This window comes from Triplophysa dalaica, chromosome 11 (genome assembly GCF_015846415.1).
Source record: "Triplophysa dalaica isolate WHDGS20190420 chromosome 11, ASM1584641v1, whole genome shotgun sequence".
Lineage (NCBI taxonomy): Eukaryota > Metazoa > Chordata > Actinopteri > Cypriniformes > Nemacheilidae > Triplophysa > Triplophysa dalaica.
Genome location: NC_079552.1, coordinates 20362563 through 20385048, shown reverse-complemented (window position 1 = coordinate 20385048; position 22486 = coordinate 20362563). Strand labels below are relative to the sequence as shown.

The 22486-nt window shown below is 40.5% G+C and overlaps 3 protein-coding genes across 5 annotated transcripts in view; 1 reads left to right on the top strand and 2 right to left on the bottom strand.

Moving 5' to 3' along the window:
- Window positions 1-17: 17 nt before the first annotated feature.
- On the bottom strand, window positions 18-2236 carry pno1 (partner of NOB1 homolog). Its single transcript, XM_056760671.1, has 7 exons — window positions 1952-2236; window positions 1464-1613; window positions 1292-1375; window positions 1059-1119; window positions 869-986; window positions 368-438; window positions 18-282 (listed from the first exon to the last, which is right to left on the bottom strand). Exons 1-7 carry the CDS (start codon window positions 2138-2140, stop codon window positions 215-217), a joined length of 741 nt encoding a protein of 246 aa, XP_056616649.1. The 5' UTR covers window positions 2141-2236; the 3' UTR covers window positions 18-214.
- Window positions 2237-2429: 193 nt separating this feature from the next.
- dnaaf10 (dynein axonemal assembly factor 10) lies at window positions 2430-6000 on the top strand. The gene is made up of 8 exons (XM_056760932.1): window positions 2430-2721; window positions 3698-3798; window positions 3879-4009; window positions 4088-4189; window positions 4342-4457; window positions 4857-4991; window positions 5266-5363; window positions 5583-6000. Exons 1-8 carry the CDS (start codon window positions 2536-2538, stop codon window positions 5788-5790), a joined length of 1077 nt encoding a protein of 358 aa, XP_056616910.1. The 5' UTR covers window positions 2430-2535; the 3' UTR covers window positions 5791-6000.
- Window positions 6001-7101: 1101 nt separating this feature from the next.
- LOC130432091 (uncharacterized) overlaps window positions 7102-22486 on the bottom strand; it is a 29184-nt gene continuing 13799 nt past the window's right edge. For 2 of the 3 annotated variants that reach the window (XM_056761328.1, XM_056761330.1), the window contains 6 exons: window positions 19891-19994; window positions 19615-19698; window positions 19464-19531; window positions 19080-19163; window positions 16267-16321; window positions 7104-8773 (listed from right to left, as the gene is read on the bottom strand). In XM_056761328.1, coding sequence (XP_056617306.1) covers window positions 7727-8773; window positions 16267-16321; window positions 19080-19163; window positions 19464-19531; window positions 19615-19698; window positions 19891-19994 — 1442 coding nt within the window. In that variant the 3' untranslated portion in view covers window positions 7104-7726. Of the gene's footprint in view, window positions 8774-16266; window positions 16322-19079; window positions 19164-19463; window positions 19532-19614; window positions 19699-19890; window positions 19995-22486 lie in introns of all 3 variants that reach the window. The other variant, XM_056761329.1, reaches the window with a different exon arrangement.

Genomic DNA, 22486 nt, shown 5'->3' with positions numbered 1-22486 from the left:
TTGGATTCACAGCGTACTTCATTTTCTTTGTTGTTTTTATTTATTCAAAGGATCAGTGAATATCCATTGGCTAAAAGAATCTGTCAAATAACAGCAGTCCATTGATGCTCAGTTTGATACTTTTCAAGGCAGTGTGGCAGACATAAAACAAATGGAATCAGCGATAATAATTCAGTCCATGAGCTGTGTAATACGAAAATGAGTAGATGACACATTAGAACCTCTCGGCAGCACGGCTTGCCACAGCCCGAATGTTGCCGTACACCTTTGAAGGAGGACTCCCTGTTAAGAGTTCAACGAAAGGCAATCATTAGTATACATTAACATTTGGTCAAAAACACAAGTTAAGACTTTCACGATAACTAACCAAGAATGAGGTTGCATATTGCTGTCCGTGCCATTTTGATATTCTGAAAAGATCCCAGTAAATGAATCTTACTGTAGAGAGAAGAAAAAAAAAAACAGAATCAACTTAAAGCAACCAGCTAGAAGCATCTCTATTCCAAACAAATAACTATGCTCCAAGTCTTCTATGATGACTTAAGTTTAAGTCAGATTTCTCAGGACTACTTTATGGTGCATTTTAACAGATGTGCACACCATGAACTGTTGTCATAGAAAATGCAACGAAACATCTTCGAAAATGCAATTTTCACACTAACGTGTGAATTTTCTTATTTACATCGCTATGCCAATAATAATTGTATTAATTCGAAAAAAGTTAAATGGAGGTGTAGTTAAACAAATGCTCTATACTTTCACTCTTGGTCATTCAATCCTCCTAGTGTCAAACAATTCAGATCACGAAATTTGATAATTAAAGCGCAATTTATATTTATTTCTTTAACAAAGTGTTCCCATAACTTACGTGTCTGCAAGCACAATCCTTGTTTTCGTCACATTCTCAATAGTGAATTTTGTCTTGCCTCCTTTCCCAGCTATCCTACCGATAGCTCTGGATAAATGGTCTCCTTTCAGTGGTTTAACTGCAAAAACACAAACAAAATTAGACAAAACAATCCGACAAAATGACCTGGTTCAGGTTAATGACAACTTACCATCTGTGACATCAAATGACTCCAAAAACAGTTCATCTAATCTGATCAGTGCCAGTGCGTCCTGTGAATGGACATTGTAACACATCACTACAAATTCCAAACTTAATAATAAATTACTGAAAGTATGGCTGGACTACAGAGCTAAAAAAATCTCTCTGTGTTTCAGATGATGATATTTGGTGATATTCAATATAGGCATCTCATACACTTCGTGTTTGCTCCGATTAACTCACCTCCACCTGAAATCCTAAAACAAAGGCCTTCACAAAATCTGCAGCTTTGGTGAGAGCACTAATCTCTTGAGTTTCTTTGCATGTCTGTTAAATAAGAGAACAATTTATTAAATTGAACAAATAATATGATGCATTTTTCAGACACAGCCATATTGACTTTGCTAATGCTTACTTTAATCTCCACATTTCTTGTTTTGAGATTAAACCGGACTTGAAGCTGCAGATTTTCAACAATGGGGGTGAAAATTTTCAACCAGTTTTCTTTTAGAGGTGTGTAACGGTGAGCAGGAACAGGAACTTTACGCATCTCATCCACACCTCCCTATAAAAAACGATAATAAATATGTCATACACTGAGAATCAATGGTCCCACACATCTGACAAAGCAGATGTCATTTACCCTTCAGTCTTTAAATATGGTTCTTTTCCTTTTTATTGTAAAGTGTTAACTATAAATATAATACACACATGTGTGGGTCTGAATAAAATTATGACATTATTAAGTGATGTAATAACCATTAAAGAAGGCATAGCGCGTGCGCACATAGAGAACGAGTGGAAACTTTGATTTGATCACTAGTTCCTTTACCAATATAATTCATGGTCTCTTTTAATGTAATACCAGACGACATGTATATAATGTTTGATATGGTCCAATACCCTCAGTTGATCTCCTGATATGGGTGGGAAGCTCGGTCTCTTGATTGCTACCGTGTCCATGTCCACTTCTCCAGCATCCCGCTTGCGTTTCTGACTCTTTTTTGATTTCACCTTCTCAAATCCGTCTGGATTACCTTCACTGTCCATACTTACAGATACATCAGCTGCTGTGTTAGTTATCGACTCCATCGAAATATGTTATTATAAAAACTGCAGTTCAACGGAGAAGTTTGTTATGAACATGTGGCGTCCTCCATGTTGGCGAAAGGACCGTATTGCTGTCCGAGTTGTGCCATGTGCTGTTGAAATAATCATATACTGCCCTTTAGTTGTTAACAGTGACTCTTTAGTTAATTTCCCTTTTGTACAAATAAACAAATTTACCCTCCTTACTTGTGTTTACAAATTTGACGTTGTAGTTCTTTTAGATCAGGCTACTAGTAGGGCAGCTATGTATTGTGGAAGGGTGGGTCCTGAATGAAGGAAACGCACGAGCGCACTGTGCAGAGGTAACATTAGATCAGTCAAAACAATTCAAGCCATTTAACTTTCACTTATTTCTCGTTTTAATTAAATCCAAAAACATGTCAACATCACTGGAGAAACCGCAAATCATAGCGCACATCCAGAAAAGTTTAAACTACACTGTTTTTGAGAGTAAATGGATTCCCTGCAGCGCAAAGTTTGTTTGTATGGGAAACTTGGCCAGAGGAACAGGAGTAATTCAGATCTATGAAATACAACACGGGGAACTGCAGCTTGTCAAAGAGGTTTGAGCTGTTTAACTTCACATTAGACAAATAAACACTTATCTGCCTGTCTATTCGTAGAGTTAGATTTGATTCTGTTTGTATAGTTTCTAGAAAACTCCAAACATCTGGTTGTCATGGCAACAGTGGAGCGGTGCGTGGTTACCTCGAGCTCGCCTTTTAGATTTTTTTTCCTTTAATTTAAACACTGATGTATTTGATATTTAACATGATCAATAATCGTTTTTATATAGAGATGAAACATCCTAATTTTTGTGTAGCCTTTCAAGAACCTGCAAAAAGCTAAAAGTTCATTAATAAGAACACAAAAGTTTCGAGAAATCTCAATGCTGCCTTTCTTCATACAACACATATAAGAATATTGCAGTATGCATAATGCAATGGTTTGCAATAACTGAATGATATTAATATTTCAAAAAGTTACATTCAAAGTTTTAGTTAACAGTATAATAGTATGTTTGTTACATTGTTTTCAGTTTTTAAATATGTTAATGTAGTTTACACTGATTTGACAGACTTTAAGCATTATTGTATCACACTTATCATCATTTTAATATGTTACTGTCAGTCTGCTCTTATATATCATGCAGCCCTGCTGTCAGCTAAATAAAAAGAGCCATCTGATACACCATAACAAAATATGTCACCTTCTGTATTTTGCTTATCTTCTAAAGCCAAACTGAAGTCACTTACATTTAGACATTTGGCAGACGCTTTTATCCAAAGCGACTTACAGTGCACTTATTACAGGGACAATCCCCCTGGAGCAACATGGAGTAAAGTGTCTTGCTCAAGGACACACTGGTGGTGGATGCTGGGATCGAACCAGCAACCTTTGATTTACCAGTTCAGTGGTTTAACCCACTAGACCACTATCTCATTTATTCTTGTCCCTTCTGGCAAAGCTGGCAGAGTTTTTAATTATACCATGACTATGAGTAATATTGCAAACCTGTACAATACTTGTATATTCCAGATAGAAAAGGCCAAGCCAATCAAATGTGGAACATTTGGGGCCACATCTCTCCAGCAGAGGCATCTGGCCACGGGAGACTTTGATGGCAGTCTTAACGTTTGGTTGGTTTTTGTTCCTACCCTTGGTCTTTTTCACCATCCAGGCAGAGAAAGTAAAAGTAATGTCACTCTTTGCTTTCCAGGAATCTTGAAGTTCCTGACTGTCCTGTATACTCAGTGAAAGCACACAAGGAGATCATAAACAGCATTGATGGAGTGGGAGGGCTGGGCATTGGGGACGGGGCCCCAGAAATTGTTACTGGCAGTAGAGACGGTAACTAGTGTACTGAAACTTAGATTGTTTGGTTTCAATTTATAGTTAATCCTGATTTTGTGTCATGCTGGCCAACAGGTACAGTTAAGGTTTGGGACCCCAGACAAAAAGAAACACCTGTGGCAAACATGGAGCCAGGGGAGGGAGAAACAAAGAGAGATTGTTGGACTGTTGCCTTTGGTGTGTATTTGGCTTTCATATTGAAGGTCAAACTTTGAACTAGTTAATTTTTACATTTTACTTCAATTTATTGAAATGAGTGTATTCGCATGGGAAATTGTTAACTATTTGTAAAAAGGAAAATCTGACTAACTGTCTTGTTTTATTTCAAGGTCATGCTTTCAATGACCAAGACCGCTGTGTATGTGCTGGATATGACAACGGTGACATCAAAATCTTTGATCTTAGAAATATGTCTTTACGATGGGAGACGAATATAAAAAATGGAGTAAGTGGGAAACGCTTTTTGACTAGGGCTTGTTTTGATTTTTACATGTTTCTTCCATAAATTTTTGGTGTTCATTAACAAATGCTGAATGACACTGTGACTGCACTAAACGTGTGGCACATACACCTGTTAAAATGGAATCTACTCCAATACGGTCAGTGAAGATTCCCTTCCATAGCTTGCTTTCATTTCAAATTTTATTCACTGAATAGCTTCACAAATTTACATTTTCCAACTCATCATCATCAGAAAACAATCCTGGCCAAGTTAATATGATTATAAGAAAAACATGCAGAGACGACAAGCAGTATACCCAAACTCAAGCTGTTGTGGTGCAATGCCTCGTGTACACACAGACACAGTGCGGCTTCCAAATGACCAAATTCTTTTCTGTAACAGGTATGCTGTGTTGAATTTGACAGAAAAGACATAAACATGAACAAACTAGTGGCAACATCTTTAGAGGGAAGATTTCATGTATTTGACATGAGGACTCAGCACCCCACCATAGGTTTTGCTTCAGTGTCTGAAAAGGTATTTCAACCTGCTACTGAGTTTATCTTTTAACATTGTTGGAACATGTGTGAATAATATCACTATTTCATTGGAGGATTTATTTAAAAATGTTTTATTTCCTGTCTCTTACACAGCTGGGTATACTTTATTTTACTTTGTTTTGTATGCTTCAAAGGAAATGAATACACTATGTGTGAACAGCCTGTATCTGTACTCTGTAAAAGTGTTGTTCTTGAGTTGTGTACTCATGTAAACATTTGTGTGTTTTACGCATCTGCTTTCTGTATTTCAGGCTCATAAGTCTACAATATGGCAGGTGAGACATTTACCTCAGAATCGTGACATCTTTATGACAACTGGTGGAGCGGGTAATCTACATTTATGGAAATAGTAAGTGATTTTTCACATGTACACTAAGGTTAAACAGGACAAATATAATCATGCAAACTAAGTAATGTTTAAAATGCCTTAACCTTTAATCATGAATACCTGGTTATTAATTGTTTGATAAAAGAGTGAGTTATTATTATTATATTTAATTATAATAAAATATATTATTATATTTATTATTTATATTTATTATATTTTTGTTGTTCTTATGTCTTCTAGTGAGTATCCAGCTCAAAGAAGTAAAAAGGATGCAGAGGATGTAGACATGGGCGTCGCTGGGACTGTGAATCTCCTGCAGAATGTCACAGTGTCTACACAACCCATTTCTAGTCTTGACTGGAGTCCCGACAAACAGGGACTTTGTGTTTGTTCTTCATTTGACCAGTCTGTGCGTGTCCTTATTGTGACCAAGCTCAACAGAGTCTGAGTTGACATGAGATGTTTCTCTGCAGTACAAGACTCTAAACATTGTGTTATTATTCCCAAACTAATTGGAATCTTTGATGCCTACATACACCCAGATTTACAGTGTCTTATATTCATAATATGTCTTATGTGCAATTACATTCAAATTCTTATTTACATTGTGATTCTCTATATTAATTGGTATAAATTAAATGATTTACTACACCCTGAACCCTATTTTCATCATTCATTACAATATGAACATGGGTAATGCTCCTTTACACCATGTGACAAAAACAACAAAACAGTTAAGTCATATCCAGCACTTGAATTTTAAGAATTCCAGAAGCTCCTCATCATTCACTGATATGTCATGAATTCTAGTATAAACCGCCCTCAAAAGGCTGGTGATTAACTTTTCTTCAAGTGCTATTTTTCAAGACTCCCTTTAAAGTCACAATTTTTATTTATTCATGAATTATTAAAGGGTCTATAGTAAATAGCTAACCAATGTGGGTAATTTTCTTTTTAAAATTCATGTACCCTGATAATCTTAAAATAAAATCTGAAAATGTACTTTCGTCCCCTGAAATGACTATTTTTCTCAAATGATTAATTAAGACGGCTTGGCCGGAGCACCCGTTAACTCCTCCCCTTCAACTATCATTCTGCTGTCAGTTTCATGTCAAAATCCCTGCAACAGCTGTTTTTACACATCAAATCAATTGATAGTAAAAAGCGCAGGCTAAATCATAGTACAAATCTACACTAGAGTTCCTTTGAAATTCCTATTCACTAGGAAATGTTTCAGAATACGGAAGTAGATCTACAAATAGATCGCAACTTCCGGTTCACAGGGACTTTAAACACAATTTTTACATTTTAGCACTATTGTTTGAAATACTTCATAGATATGACTGAAAATTCTAGTAACTATTGAGTAACTTTATTGTAATAGATGTAAATACTGTAAAACAATACAAATATTGTAAAAGATGTAAATGGAGCTTCACCATTTTAGGAATTCTATATTGACATTAGGTGACAAAATGTTTTATTTCAAAACTTTGTGGTCAGCTAAACAAAGGAAATTCTACAGTACACATCTGGTTGAGGGTGTGTCACATATTTTCCTCTATGCATTTGAAGGTGCTAGAGAGTGGAGAGTCTGTGTATATTGCATGTCCCTAGAACAGGAACAATCCGCCCCAGCATCTTCGTTTTCTTTACTTGCAGTTTGTTTTCCATGTTTGACGCATGGTGTCTCTCCATTAGCACAACACTAATAAAGATTACACAAAATGGATTTTTTTTACTTTGTTTATTAGTAAATTTTCATTTTACATTAAAGTTCAGAGAAATCGCAAATTATAAGTGAAAAATTATTTGTAAAACATAATCAGTGTGTCTTGGTTAACACGAAAACAACTAAGATTACAGTTGCGTATTATAGAAATGATTATGTTAGTAAAGTGTATTAATAAAACATTAATCTGAAGAAGAATATTCTCATATTTTGTGGATATCAGAATATTACCTTGGAATAATTTACATGTTTAGCTCTCATTTATTTACCCACAAATCACTTAAACGATTATAAAACATACCCCAAAACTCTAATCCATAAATGCTACTCATAATCAAAGAAAACACTTGTGTATAATGGTTATATCGTTTTTCCTCCATTCCGTCACTTAATGTAGTTTGGGTTCTAGTCAATCTAGGGCTTGCATAGTTGGGGACACCCATTTTTTTTTATCTGATTGAATCAACACTATTGTATGAGCTGGACAATAAAGTCACTTTTCTCCAGAGCTGCAGTGTAGATGAAATGAACAAATTGTATAACTGGACCGAAAAAATCAGTCCTGAAAAAAAAAACATATAAAAGTGCCCAATTGTTGCCCAATTTTCAGACTAAAAAAATAGCTATATGTTTAAACAGTTTAAACCTTTGTCTATTCCACTGCCACCCTGGCCATTTCTATGTAGTCTTTTAGTTCCTCTCTTGTTTTTTGTATTTCCTTCCGAACCTTGCAAAGTTCCTTATGTGTTTTCCTCATCTCTGCAATGGATTTGAGTACACTGGATTTGACCTTTTCTGGATCATCTACTTTTCCCTGTCTCATCTGGTGTATGTCCACAGAATCCAACACTATGAAGGCAACATCGAGTATGACTAACAGTCCACTTAACACACCTGAGACTGCTTCTGCTACAACTCGGCCTACTCTTGCAGTCTGAGTAGCAATTCTGCTTATATTTGCTAACAGACCCAAATTCATGAGTTGTGTGGCACACAAAACACTACCTTTGTTTAAATTGCACGATATTTGTACGTTGTCAACAGCGTTGCCAAAAAAAGCACTGAACTTTTGGATTTTTCTCAGTACCTTTCTCAATGTATTTAGCGGTGTGAGAATTGGTTCGCTTACAGATTTATACTTCAGCTGAATTTGTTCAAGACTCGCTCTAAGGGCTTTTTGTTGTACAGTATTCGTAATGGTGGAAGCAGCTCCTGTTACTCCACCTGCAACTCCAACACCAATACCAACACCAGCTACAATCAAAGATGCTCCAAGAGTGAAAGGTGACAAAATGACACCAACTAATGCAGTGATTCCCCCAGCTGCTCCAATCACTGAACCTGACAGACTCCCTGCTGTGGCGCTGTAATGTGTAGACTCCATTGAATCTGTGATTCTTCCCCACTCACTAACTAAAACCTCCATGTCTTTATAGTGCTTGTCGTAGGCCTTATCAAAGGCGTTGATAGACCTCATGAAACTCTTTAGCAATGCCTCTGGAGTACTTCTGTTTCTGCCTACTGCATCACTCAGGAATGATTTTGCTAATATCTCTTCAGCTGAAGGTCTGTTCTTAGGGTCACAGCTTAGCATTTGTCTGATTAATTCTCGTAGTTCCTCTGAGTATCTCTCTGTGATGTGAGGGATGTTTCCCATCATACTCAAAGCATGAAGTATGTGACGCTGCTTGTTATTTGTCTGAGGAGAAAAAACATAAAATAAAAATCTGATTAGTGCCAAGTCTTTGCACAATGGGCGCAGTAAAGTAAACAACAACCCCAAACAATATGTCACTTCGTGAGATGGGTTGACGTAAATGTGAGACGTGTTGACGCGCTGGAATAAAAACAATAGATCCCTATGAAGCCCTTCACACTGCGCACGATCGTTTGTGCTGCGAGAAAGCAAGGATTTTTTTCAAATAGTGTTGAGTCCCTGCGATGAAATGTGCTGTTCAATTAGATCAATGCTTTACATCTAGGGTGACCACCCGTCACGATTCAACACAGACAATGGGTCTCATTCACTTAGCATGCATTCACACAAATTTGTGTGTGAAAGCTGCATACCGATGCTTTCACGAACAAATCATGATTCACAGAAACATTCGTCCTAAAATTTATTCTAAATATAAGAGAACAGTTGAAAGCACACGTACGCATAAATAGCATAGTATCTTTCTTTCCTTCTTTCTCTATAAGACAAAATGAAAAAATGCACGTTTCATCTTAGAATAATAGTTTTATATTTTAAATAATAAATATATATTAGGGATGTTATAGTTTTCTGTAAAAAAACATTTAGCTCTCTCCCCACGCACCTTCACAAAATGTATGGAATCAGCCCTTGCTCCATTGAGACTTCAAGGGATCCGCACACTAAATTACATAGACAACTGGCTAATATCAGCACAGGCTCACGAGATGGCGGTTCGACATTGAGATCTCGACCATATGAAAAGTCTGGGGTTACGGCTCAATGCCAAATAGAGCAACTTAACTCCTCAACAGAGCATTGGATTTCTTGGGGTAGTGTGGGATTCGGAAACGATGCAGGCACAGTTGTCTCCAGCACGTGTTGAATCAATCAAGGTCTGAAATCGGGGGTGCATTGTCACAGGAAGACAGTGACGATGGATGCGTCCCTCACAGGTTGGGGGGCAATAGTGGAAGGTCGCTCAGCCAGTGGGCAATGGAGAGAGAAGCATCACCATTGGCACATAAATTGCCTGGAGATGTTAGCTGTGCTGCGAGCAATGAAGTACTTCCTCCCAGTCCTCAGAGGCCATCATGTTCTAGTCATAACCGGCAATTCAACAGTATTCTCCTACATAAATCATCAACCGGGCCTAAGGTCACGCATGTATATATACAGTAGATGCTATTCTTATCCTTATATGTGCCTGTGCTGTGCTGGAAAAAATCCTGAAAAAGAGAAAAATTAAAGAACATTGTACTTTTATCCCGGGTATAAAAGGGAGACGGCATGCTGCATTCATCCACCCTAGTTCTGAGGAGCCTGAGAGCCTTTCACGACTACTGCAGCGGTCGGCATGTGTTTGGGGCAAGAAGGACATAACGTCTCGTTCCCTCATCCATAACCAGACGTTCCCATTCTGTCGGTCTCTCGACATTGTGTCGAATCGATAGATGGGGTTCCTATTGAAAACGCCACAATGCTGTGCCGTATCACAATCTCTAGCGAAGCGATGCTGACTGGCCTGGGCATTACAGACGTGAGCACTTGAAATTGTAATCTCCCTATGGATAGGTAGGCAATGGGTCACAGAGCTTTTAGAAAAGGTGGGAAGCCGGTTGCCATGCAAGACGCGGGTTGACACCGGTTTTAAGCGGAGGTTGTAAAACCTTGCGAAGGCGTAGCCCAACCCGCAGCTCTGCAGATGTCTGCCAGAGAGGCGCCATGCACCAGTACCCATGAAGCTATACCCTGGCGGAGAGAGCTCTCACTGATAGTGGGCACGGGCGATCCTGGGATTGGTATGTCGTCGTGACGGCGTCCACAATCCAGTGCGCTACTCTCTGTTTGGAGACAGCCCTCCCCTTCTGCTGACCTCGAAAACAGACCAAAGAGCTGATCAGAGCTCCTGTAGCTCTGCGTGCAGTCCAAGTAGAGGCGCAGTGCGAGTACTGAACACAACACGGATGTGGTTGGATCTTCCTCCCAGGTGGGGAGCGTCTGAAAGTTTACCACCTTGTCCCGAAATTGAAAGGTGGGAACTTTGGACACGTATCCAAGCCGGGGTCTCAGGATCACGTGAGAATCGTCAGACCGGAATTCTATGCAATCAAGGGGACACAGAGAATGCTTGTAGGTCCCCTACCCTCTTGTTGGAAGTAAGTGCCATCAGGAGAACGGTCTTCATCGTTAAGTGAGGAAGAGCGGCGTCTCAGAGGGTCTCGAAGGGGGTCCACTTAAGGCCCACCAGGATCTCAAAGTCCCAAGAGGTCGGGTTACGCCTCTCCTGCTGTCCAGGGTCCGTGCAATGAGGCTCACTGGGGGGAAGGCATACTTCCGCTTGTCCCGCAGCAGTGGACCCGGTGGTGTCCAGGGAGGCGAACAGGTCTACCTGAGCCTGCCCGAACTGCACCCAAATGAGCTGGACTGCGCAGGGGTGGAGTCGCCACTCTTCGCGAGGCGTCGACTGACGAGAGAGCGTGTCGGCTGTCTGGTTCAGGTCGCCTGGGATATATGTGGCTCTCAGGGAGCGGATCACCTGGTGACTCCACAGGAGGAGGCGTCGGGCGAAACGTGTTAGTTGCCGTGAGCGCATGCCACCCTGATTGATGTACGCTACGTCTAGCACGTGCTTGTCCTGCACGAGAAGTTGTAGCCCCTTTAGTACAAGTAGCACAGCCAACAACTCTAGGCATTTGATATGCCAGTGCAGGCGGGGGCCCTGCAGGAAGGTGTCGGTCATCACCACCACGAGCCTCATGCCTGCCTGAGAGGGACCCCTTTCCGTAAAAAGGTCAATGAAGACCAGGGGGTTAGGGTGCGTTGGCAGAGAGCCATAATGAACACACTCCTGCTGCCGGTGTCCCACGCTCTCCAGGGAACTCGACTCTGTTGCCAGTGGTACAGTGGTCTCATGTGCATCAAACGAGGGGTATCACTACCGTCGAGGATACCATGCCCAGGAGCCTCTGAAATTATTTATATTATACCGCTGTCTGCTTGAAATTTTCAGGCAGTTCAACAAAGAGTTCTGTGCACAGGCGTGTTGTCATGGAGACATAGTTGAGTTCCATACCGAGAAAGAGGGTGCTTTGCACGGGGGAAAGCTTGCTCTTTTCTTGGTTGACCTGTAGTCCCAATCGATCTAGGTGCCGGAGCACAAGGTCCCCGTGTGTACATAACAGATCTCGAGAGTGTGACAAGATAAGCCAGTCATCGAGATAGTTTAGTACCCGCACACCTCTGTCCCTGAGGGGAGTGAGGGCGGCATCCACGATCTTCGTAAAGATGCATGGGGACAGGGACAGACCGAAAGGAAGGACTCTGTACTGATATGCCTGACCCTCAAAAGCGAACCATAGGAACTAGCGATGACGAGGTAGAATCGAGACATGAAAGTAAGCGTTCTTGAAGTGAATTACCATGAACCAATCCTGACATCTGATAGACGCCAGGATGCGCTTCTGCGTGAGCATCCTGAAAGGCAGCTTGTGCAGGTGCCTGTTCAGGGTATGCAGATCTAGGATGGGGCGCAACCCCCCACCTTATTTGTTGATGATGATGTCATCTCGGCGGAAGCATCCCTGCCTATGATCTATGTTGAGAGGATGCTTCGAAACTTGGGCGAAGGTCTGGCGAATTGGATTGAGTAGCCGAGACGGACCGTTTGCCGTAGCCACCGTTATGGTGTTAGAAGCTCGAGCCACGCGCCCAGGGACCGTGACAGGGGGACTAGGGGTACCTTCTGCTTCATCGTCCACCCAGGGGGTTGTTCGATGGCTGGCAGTGCGGAAATCTCGCCGTAGGGAGGCCCCTGGTGCAGCTCAACACACCGTCGATTTCACCGTCGAGTGCTGAGGGCTGCTGAATTTCATTGGCCTAGTAAAGTGATAGGTTCTCAAGGGCGAACCCCATCTGTCGGTTCGACACATTGTCGAGAGACCGACAGAAAGGGAACTCCCCTTATAATGCAGTAAATGGGTATGACTGATGGTATCTGACTGCTATCTGCGAAGATTGGTTGGGATGTTTAGCGCTGTAAACAAGGAAAAAAATGGTTGATGCACTGTGATTGAACGTGAGCGTATGCATTAGCAGCCTGTAATGGACACGTTTTGTTCATATACACATTTCTGCTGTATTACCGAACTACCCGCATTATCTTCGGAGGACTCGAGTGTTGTATGTGTCCCGAGCATTTAAACTGAAATTGAGAGAGAGTAGGTCGCCTCTAAAAGCAGCAAGTTTTTAATTAATTTATCAATCAACATAAAAGTACAATGGTAGAGCACTTCAATAAACTTGATAGCTTGGTAACCTTTAAAACAAGTTTGTGTGTCTCTTGATGTACACGACGTGGAGGAATTTATTTTCGTTAACAGACTGATTTGAGCCTACCTGAGCATGCTTGTTCTTTCTAAACAAAAACATGTAAAACAAAAAAATTGCCTTTTATATTGCAGTTAAATTATTAAAATCAGACTTCTGACAATTTTTTTATTAAAACTGCCCAGCGTTCTGTAATAATTTTTATTGAGGTTCCGTAAATTTGCACCAAACAATCCCAAACTATTTGCTTTGTTTTCATATATTCATATTTTTCTTATAGGCTATTTAGCTTCAGCTGGTTGGGCTAGTACCCTGGTTCTTGCGTCTCATTCAGTTTTCTGTGTCATGATTCCGCCATCATGTCATGTTTATTCTTGGTCTTGAGGTGGAGTCATGGCATAGCCCTATCGGTCTCCTATACTCTCTCTCCGGTCCTCGTCTCTGTTCCCGCCATCTCGTTTCCTCGTTAGCTTTCCCTGAGTGTTCCATTACCCACACATGCCCCATGTCAATTATCCTTGGTTAGTCTCCCAATATAAATATAATGCCTTCTCGTTTCTTGTCCTGTGCTCTTTCATTGTATTGTAACTCCCTCGAAGCTGTTGTGCCTACCTGTGTGCTTCATGTTCATGTTTATGTTCCTGTTCTTGTTGGATGTTTAGTCAAGTCTAGTAAGTGTTTGGTGTATGTCAGATGTAAGTTGTTTATCTCAGTTTAGTGTTAGTCAGTCTAGTTCCAGTCTGCCTGTTCTTGTTATTGATAGTGTGTCTTGTTTTACCCCCTGTGGGATTTTTTTGTGTTTATTTTATAATAAAAGTATTTTTGTTCCCCCTGTACTACGGCTGCCTGCAATTGGGTTCTTTGCCCCCTGTTTCATGACATTTCTGCATTTACCAATATATAGGCTACATAAAAAGTATTGAAAAAAGCGAAAATCACTGCAAGGAAAATTCCTTCACCATGACAGCGCTAAGTTCCTAACTACATTTATAGTACATTACACATCACATGTGTGTGAATGCACACACAGGTTCCAGAAAATCAATGGCAGTGTGTACGAAAATCAACCGATCCCGTCATCCCAGGAGACATTTTCGGCATATTTTCCAGGATCTCTGTATGAAGAGGGCTTTACTGAAATGCCCTGTATTATCCAGTGCATTTTGTGCATTTGTATGGAGAACCCATTAATTTGACAACAATTGGCTGCAATTCATTTTTATTTGAAAATTTTATATTTTGCTTCATACTTTTTCCAAAAAGAGAAACGTTGTGTTCCCTCCCTTGTGTTCTTTTTGCCCCCGTTCTTTTTTATTTGCCAATAAATAAATATTCAAGACAGTATTTTAAACCAGTCCTATGTGTCATTTAAAAGGCAGCAATATACTCTCACCCTAAGGATTATTAGCAACACCTGTTCAATTTCTCATTCATGCAATTATGTTGGTGGTGTAATGGTGTGGGGGATGTTTTCTTGTCACACTTTAGGCACCTTAGTGTCAATTGGGCAACGTTTAAATGCCACGGCCTACCTGAGCATTGTTTCTGACCATGTCCATCCCTTTATGACCACCATGTACCCATCCTCTGATGGCTACTTCCAGCAGGATAATGCACCATGTCACAAAGCTCAAATCATTTCAAATTGGTTTCTTGAACATGACAATGAGTTCACTGTACTAAAATGGCCCCCACAGTCACCAGATCTCAACCAAATAGAGCATCTTTGGGATGTGGTGGAACGGAAGCTTCGTGTATCCCACAAATCTCCATCAACTGCAAGATGCTATCCTATCAATATGGGCCAACATTTCTAAAGAATGCTTTCAGCAGCTTGTTGAATCAATGCCACGTAGAATTAAGGAAGTTCTGAAGGCAAAGTATTAGTATGGTGTTCCTAATAATCCTTTAGGTGAGTGTATACATAATTATAAGAAAATGGAGACGAATATCTTATAACACGCTATACTGAGAGAACTGCCACAGCTCTTATTATTAACTAGAGTAAATTGATAATCTGCAGATGAATACCAATATTTACTATGGTAAGGTTCGAAAACACAAATTTTACTAGGCTTACATCGTTTACTTTTGGCTTACTGTGTGAATTTGTGAATTGACCTTAGTAGTTCCTTTAAGCTACAAAGACTTTCATTTCATCATACTCATGGTTGAACAGCACATGGACATCAGCTAAGCCACTACTCTCTTGCTTATGCATTTATCTTGCTTATGCATTTATGGACATTAAATTTTTAGTGTATTGCTTTGATTTCTTTATTGGGTGTTTTATGTAAATATTGGGTCTATTGGAGTTTTTTTATAAATACAGTTTCATATGCAATATAAAGACACAGTTTGTGTTTTGTGTTGAATTAATCGATTCATAAAAGAAAATATTGTTAGGGGGAGAGGGTTACCCTTTATAAGTTATTGCTCTGGCAATTTTTAATGTTCACCCATAGGAGGTTATAAAATCACCCTCCGGTGCCGACTTGCATACTTTTTTTGTGTCAGTGTCATCACTCTGCCCGTCACACAGTCTTGTGTCTTTAAAAAAACCTTGTTATTCATTCTCTCCCTTGCTTACTCCAGTGTAGAGAATTTTGCATAAGCCAAATGGTCGGAATCATTGAAAGAAGCGCTATAAAACCGCTCCACTCCCTTTTGTCCTGGTTTCTTGATACCATCATCAAAAGACCATAGCCAAATCTGGCTCCAGGGCGCTGGTATTAGGTATGCTATCTCACTGAGAGTTTGGATAACCCTTTGGTGTCTCTGTGGGATATTTACGACTCCTAAGCTTCAAAGCAGAGGGGAGAAGTCTCTCTGTATCATCTCTAACTTAACATCTGAGGCTAACCAGAGAAGCTTCTCTTACAAATAGTATCTGGGTCTGTCCTTGTGTAAACCGTGACAGATACAGTTTAGAATTTACAGTTTTTTCCCTAGACAATTACTGGGATGTGACACTCAGTTTGATCTGTTTTTGTGCACACTGTTCCGTTGCGTTTGCTTGATTTTTTTATTTCCTGTTTTGAGTTATTTAATAACACTAATTTGAAACTTTTGGTATTTCATCATCAACATTAGACTGTAATCCAGTAATGCAGTAATACAGTAATACAGTAATACAGTGCTTTTTGAAAAAGAAAGTAAATACTTACCCACACATCGAGCATGCAGAGATCATGAAGCAACCATCCCAATGACCATATGTCACTAAAACAGCCGATACATGACAATGAAATCAAGAAGTATATGTACAAAAGGAAAAATGTGATGTTGTTCAATTAAAAGTCTGTATGACTTCAAATGCGCAGCACTATAATGTGCAGTCAGAGCGGCATTACCTCAGAATCTTTGACTGAGATACTCAGGTGATTTGATCAGTGAACACAGCAAAGGACTCATTACTACCTCTCAGGGAACCGAGGTTATGATAGTAACCAGAGAGGTTCCCTTTTCGAGAGCAGTCTCCTGACATTGTGCTAGTTCCAGTTGTGTTCAATTACGCAATGAGAACAGCGGAGAACAGCTCAACTCAGCTCAATATCTCTAGGGAATAGCACAAAGCATAACTCCCACCAATTGGCGTTCGCCTTACAAAGGCTCTAAGATGATTGCATACCAAAATTCTGCTATAGGATCCAATAAAAACATACCATCACAGTTTCACATGAACGATATTTCGATTAACTAAGCAGGGTAGCATATAAACACAGAAGAATAAAACAGCCACAAGCATATAAATCAGTAAGAGGTGAGGCCAGGCAGAACAGTGACAGACCCTAACGACAAACCGTGCCACTGCATGCTGGAACCCCAACGTGTAGTACAGGTGTCGTGCCCATCAGACTTGAGGATGGGTCTGTCAGACTCATAGCCAAGAACACAGCTGCAACATCTCATCATCATCACGCATCGTTTCCGAATTGTGGTGTAGGAACAAGACGGTCGGACCGTGTCTCTTAGGGAACGGTCTGACAAGGCGAGGTGAAAACGTTCCGCGAGCCAGTGACTGACGGATTAACGCTCACATTAATCCTCACATCACCCTGGGTCCTGTGGGAACACAGCCGCCCATGACGCAACGTCTGAATCATACACCGCCCCAAGTGCGGGCAGAACTGATCCACAACAGCTGTCCCAGCGTGCTGGAAGCCCAACACCTGGGGCAGCCATTGTGTCCGTCCCCCCTCCTCGATGAGAGCAGAAACTGTGAGAAATTATTGGCCCTGAAAAGCGCCTGCTCTTTTAGATTTGTAGCTCGCTGCCGAACGCCCCGGGGGAAGTCCACACTCCGGAGGTGAAGTCCGCACTCCGGAGAGGAAGTCCGCACTCTGGAGGGGAAGTCCACCGCCGAAAGGGAATCCACGGTCCGAATTGAGAAGTCCGATGCTCTGCATCGTAAATCCAGCAGGAGAGAATCTCGAAGAGATAAACTCGACACAATATGCAGAAAAGGTTCCAAAGAACAAAGGATGAGTGAATGACCGCCGCCATCTTCCTTTTATACCCGTATGTACGTGGCGGACACTGGCGTGGGCGGGCCATTCGCCAAAGCCCATTGCCGTTTTAAATTTATGATGACAGGTTCTGAGATCAAACCCCAGTCTGTCTCTCAACACAACGTCGAGAGTCCGACTGAAGGGGAACCCAAGGTGTGTCAAGTATGTAATTGGTCACACCCGTGCCGGGAGCTGAAGCAAAGAACACCAGGTAATTTAAATAATGCATAATGTCTGAAGCACAAAATGAACAGCACCAATATACGCTGTCAACCTCAATAGGTGTGCCAAGTGGCCGCACACCGCCCAGCGTTGTCTCCTAGAGTCGATTATGACGCTGGGACCCATGAGATACAGCGGCGCACATAAATAACAACAAGCTCTGGGTTTAAAGTCACACACAAAAACACACACAGAGGGAGAGCGTTGCGGTCACAACCTTCTGCAAATGTGAGGCTATGCAATTAGTGATTTATAGCAAGCCACTTGAAGGGAAGTTTGCAACCTTTAGCCCAAATGTACAACAGACCCTCCCATCTCTTTAAATGACATTCTCAGGCTATAGCGCACATGCAAGCTATAAGAGCTGAGATGGGAATCAAAGCCGGGCCTTCCACCCATTTGCGTGTGGCTCTAACCACTGACCTACAAGGAGGACAGAGCACGTACCTCACATGGCAGGTCGTCATTTGATTGGCATTCATATGAAAGAATAATCAAAACACTTGCTTTAACACTCCCGTAGACTTCTGTATTCCCAACAAGTTGTTTCGCCTACGGAGGCTCGATGCAGGGCGCATCCTAGCTATCAGATAATTCTCTTCAAATCTTGCTCTGTAGCCGGCCCACCAGCAGCACGCTCTGCCTGCAACCTGTAGCTCCTCTTTGCGTACCTATAATTCCATAATTAACTAAGCTCTTCTTGTTACTCATCTACCAGATTGTATATATGGGACGAGGGAAGCGCTTGTCCCGTACGGTAGAGACTAATCAACTACTTCAGGAAAAGATTCTGAGGTAATTCAGCTATGAAGGGGCATTATATAGTGGCAGTAGGGCCCGCCCCATCATTTACGGCATTGGCCAGTGCAGGTTGAATAACACCGGCGTGATTCAATAAGGGTTCAGGAAAGGAACCCTTATAAGGATCTAAAAATCACACCCAAATGGTATCCCTAAACAAAACTGCATTTTTTAAACTAATTCTCCAAAAATAAATCAATATTTACTATACAAGACTGAACCACAATTTCCTTAATAAAATATACACATTACTTTTATTTGTCACCCTAATGTTTTTAATGAAAATTACACGATCCATGATTCAGTTTTTATATTGCACTGTCCTATAATAATCAACCTTCATGAAATGCATTATCAAAGAAATTATAACTTTGGCATTTTAACAGGCATTTTATAATCCTGGACATATCAATATTTTATATACATTCAGTTGTCCAAAAGCATACCTCTTGGAATTATGTTTCTTCTCGTAAACTTCCGGGCTGACATAGAGCTTTGCACCCACTACTGAAGAAGCATATTCAGCATCTCTGTAAAGTAAAAACACTCAATGTGAACTCAAATCTATAAAAGTCCAGGGGCCTCATTTATCAACTGTGCATACAATTTATAATGTGCAATTTATAACGTCCAAATCAGCTCTCCTGTTTTTGCCAAGTGGTTGATATCCTTAGGACAACATCATGTTGACCCTGGGACAACATTTTAAATCAACCAATCAGATTTCAGAAATACGCACTCATTACCGAAAGCACTGTTGAAAAATGAGGCCCCTGGACTTATTTATTTATTTAAATCTACCATTTGTTACCATCAATGTTTCTGTTTACCTTTCCAAAACTTTTGAGCATCCGAAATCTCCTAGAGTGATGTAACCATCTTCAGTCAGAAAGACATTCTACAATGACAACAGAAACTCATAATGAAAATCTTACAGGTGTGACTCAATGATATGACTTATTGAGCTTTATCAGTGCATACCTGAGGTTTAATATCTCTGTGAAGAACTTTCCTCTTATGTAGATACTGTAGAGCCAGACAAATCTGAACCAGCCAGTCAAGGATCTACACATAGATAAATCCCAATATTAGAGACTGTGTGCGTGCGTGTAATGCCCCCACAAGGATAGTATTTTAGGTGTCATATCATACTAAATTAAATATTTCTAGGTCAACATTTTTTTAAGTTTCATGTAAAGATTGTTTAAAGGATAGATATTAAAATGTACAGTCTAATTGTCATCTTAAGAACCTTACCTGTTTTTCTTCAAAAAAACATTCGTTTTTCTGTGTTTCCATGATATTTGAAAGATCACCTCCTTCACAAAACTCCATCACAATGTAAATGTGTCCCGCTTCATCTAAATAAATTAACACCCAGTCAGAACATAATTTACTTTATAATGAATGAAAATAGCTTTGTTTTCCAAAAACTATACACTCTAAAAAAAGGTTGTGTTTAAACAACATATTTTGTATTTAGTTAAGGCCACAATTATTTCACACAAAATGTGTTAAAGGTGTCATGAACTAGGCTTGTTTATCGTTTTATACTGTTGCATTAGGTCTACTTATGACGTTCGCATGGTTTTTACATTCAAAAACATCACAACCAATAAGTATAAGGCGATTTTCTACCCAGGTTTTGAGGCTGGCTCTACAACCGCTCGGTTTTAATGGGCGTGGCGCTTTGAAGACTTGGAAGTAAATGCCCACTGCTATGATTGGCTAGCATTTTGCATAGTAAACTTAGTTGGACCCTTCAGTTAATTTGGTTAGAGACTTAACGTTAGGTAACACATTTGCCCTATTCGTACAGGATTAGTATGATCTGGGGGCCTCGTGTGCAGTGGTGGTAAGTAACGAAGTAAAAATACTTCGTTACTTTACTTAAGTATTTTTTTCGGGGATCTGTACTTTACTTTCTACTTTCACTCTTACTCCACTACAATATTAAAGACAAAGTTTACTTTTTACTCCGATACATTTCCCCATGCCCGCTCCAAGTATTTATTACACTGGCTTTCCAAACCAATGAAAAACTGGGTTATCTTTTGAAAAAAAAAAAAAGAATGCGCGCAAGCTGTTTGATATTGCCAGCATACGCTAAGCAGTCAGTTCGCCATTGCGAAGTGGAAGATGATGACCGCAGCAGAAACCGGTGAAGTGCGCGCTGCCAGCAATGAACCCGAAATTGCCGACAGGGATCACCCTTGGCCATATCTTAAGGATATGTTTGAATTCATTGAACTCAAGGGAGATTCCTATCGGCTGAAATGTCTTCTTTGCCTGCCACGGGTGAATCAAATTTCAGCATTCAAAACTTCACCTTCAAATCTGAGAAAACACATTGAGGTGAGTTGACGTTAATGTTGTTACTAATTTTGTAGCCAAGTGATTTCACATTGAAACGTGCGTTGTAAACGGTTAGCTAACGTTAGTCAAGTTAGCTAACGGTAACGCATATTGATAGCTAACGGTGTCAGGGGTTGTGTGGGATTAAACTGAATGCAGGAGAGAGACAAGCTAGTAAACTCAACTGGTTCTCCCTGCATGCTGCCGATCGGTCATGATTGATCCAGTCGGGAGTAGACTTGAATCTGATTAGTCAGGCTAGCCACACTAACGTTAGCTCAGTGTTTCCCAAACTTTTTTCTTTCGTGGCACACTACTATGAAAAAATCTCACTGCACAAATAACAGCAGATAACCATACTTTATATATTTTTATATTTGCTTTTGGATGCAGCTTGAATGTTGCTATTCTATGTATGAATTTTTTTTTAAATAATGACATGAAAACGTGATTCAAAGAAATGGTAAACCTTCAATTTCAGCCATTAATCACTTTTTACTTTAGGTACTTAAGTACGTTTTAAATCGGATACTTTTGTACTTTTACTCAAATGATGTTTGAATGGAGGACTTTCTACTTTTACTGGTGTCATTTTTTATTTAGGGATAGGCCTATATACTTTTACTCGAGTATAACTTTTGAGTACTTTTACCACCCCTGCTCGTGTGACTTAGAAATTACTATCCCACATCTGTATTTTAATGTGGCGCATTTGCACGGTATTAATGAAGTGAAAGAAAAATCTGAGGTCGATCCACCTTTAATGCGCACAAGTCAACCATCTGGAGCAAGAGAGCGAGCGATGTGTTCGCGTGTGTTCGTTTGTGTTCGTTTGTGTTCGTTTGTTCAATGCATTTCGGTATATAAATGATGGATATAACGCTGGATTTTCAGATCGTTTGAAACTGTCGATCCTAGCGCTAAAAGATGCTGAACATGAACCGTACAAAGTAAGTTAAACGGAGTCATATGTCTGTGTTTTGTCGGGAACATGCTTTAGTTCAGATAGTTCTGCCCTTCCCCTAACGACCCCCCCCCCCCCCACCAGCACACGTCGTGTGTTTTCGGAAATAATCATATTGCTGTATCTGGCTTTTATAAATGTGATCAAACTAAAGACAGATATTTGAAGGGTGTAATACGGTGGCCGCTATGTATCAATGCACTGCAACAGAAGAAAACACATGCAAACACAAGCAAATGCAGAAAGCATCTTCATTAGTTTGGCAACACATGCCCTGCAATTACTCGAAACACAAACAAACACAGAAACGCGCTGCATATACTCGCAACACAAACAAACACAGAAACGAGCTGCAAGTTCTCGCAACACAAACAAACACAGAAACGCGCTGCAAATTCTCCCAACACAAACAAACACAGAAACGCGCTGCAAGCTGCACAGACGACAACGGAAGTGTTTCCGGGGGACCGCAAAAACTGATGCACCTGATTGGGACGCGCTTCATTTTGACTGTTCAAATTCGTTAGTGGAGTT

Coding starts and splice junctions, on each gene's coding strand:
- pno1 (XM_056760671.1), bottom strand. CDS start 2,140: ATGGAGTCGATAACTAACACAGCAGCTGATGTATCTGTAAGTATGGAC. Junction 1,376..1,463: donor CAAGAAATGTGGAGATTAAA/GTAAGCATTAGC, acceptor CTTATTTAACAG/ACATGCAAAGAAACTCAAGA. Junction 987..1,058: donor GTCATTTGATGTCACAGATG/GTAAGTTGTCAT, acceptor GTGTTTTTGCAG/TTAAACCACTGAAAGGAGAC.
- dnaaf10 (XM_056760932.1), top strand. CDS start 2,536: ATGTCAACATCACTGGAGAAACCGCAAATCATAGCGCACATCCAGAAA. Junction 4,010..4,087: donor TGTTACTGGCAGTAGAGACG/GTAACTAGTGTA, acceptor GCTGGCCAACAG/GTACAGTTAAGGTTTGGGAC. Junction 4,992..5,265: donor TTGCTTCAGTGTCTGAAAAG/GTATTTCAACCT, acceptor TCTGTATTTCAG/GCTCATAAGTCTACAATATG.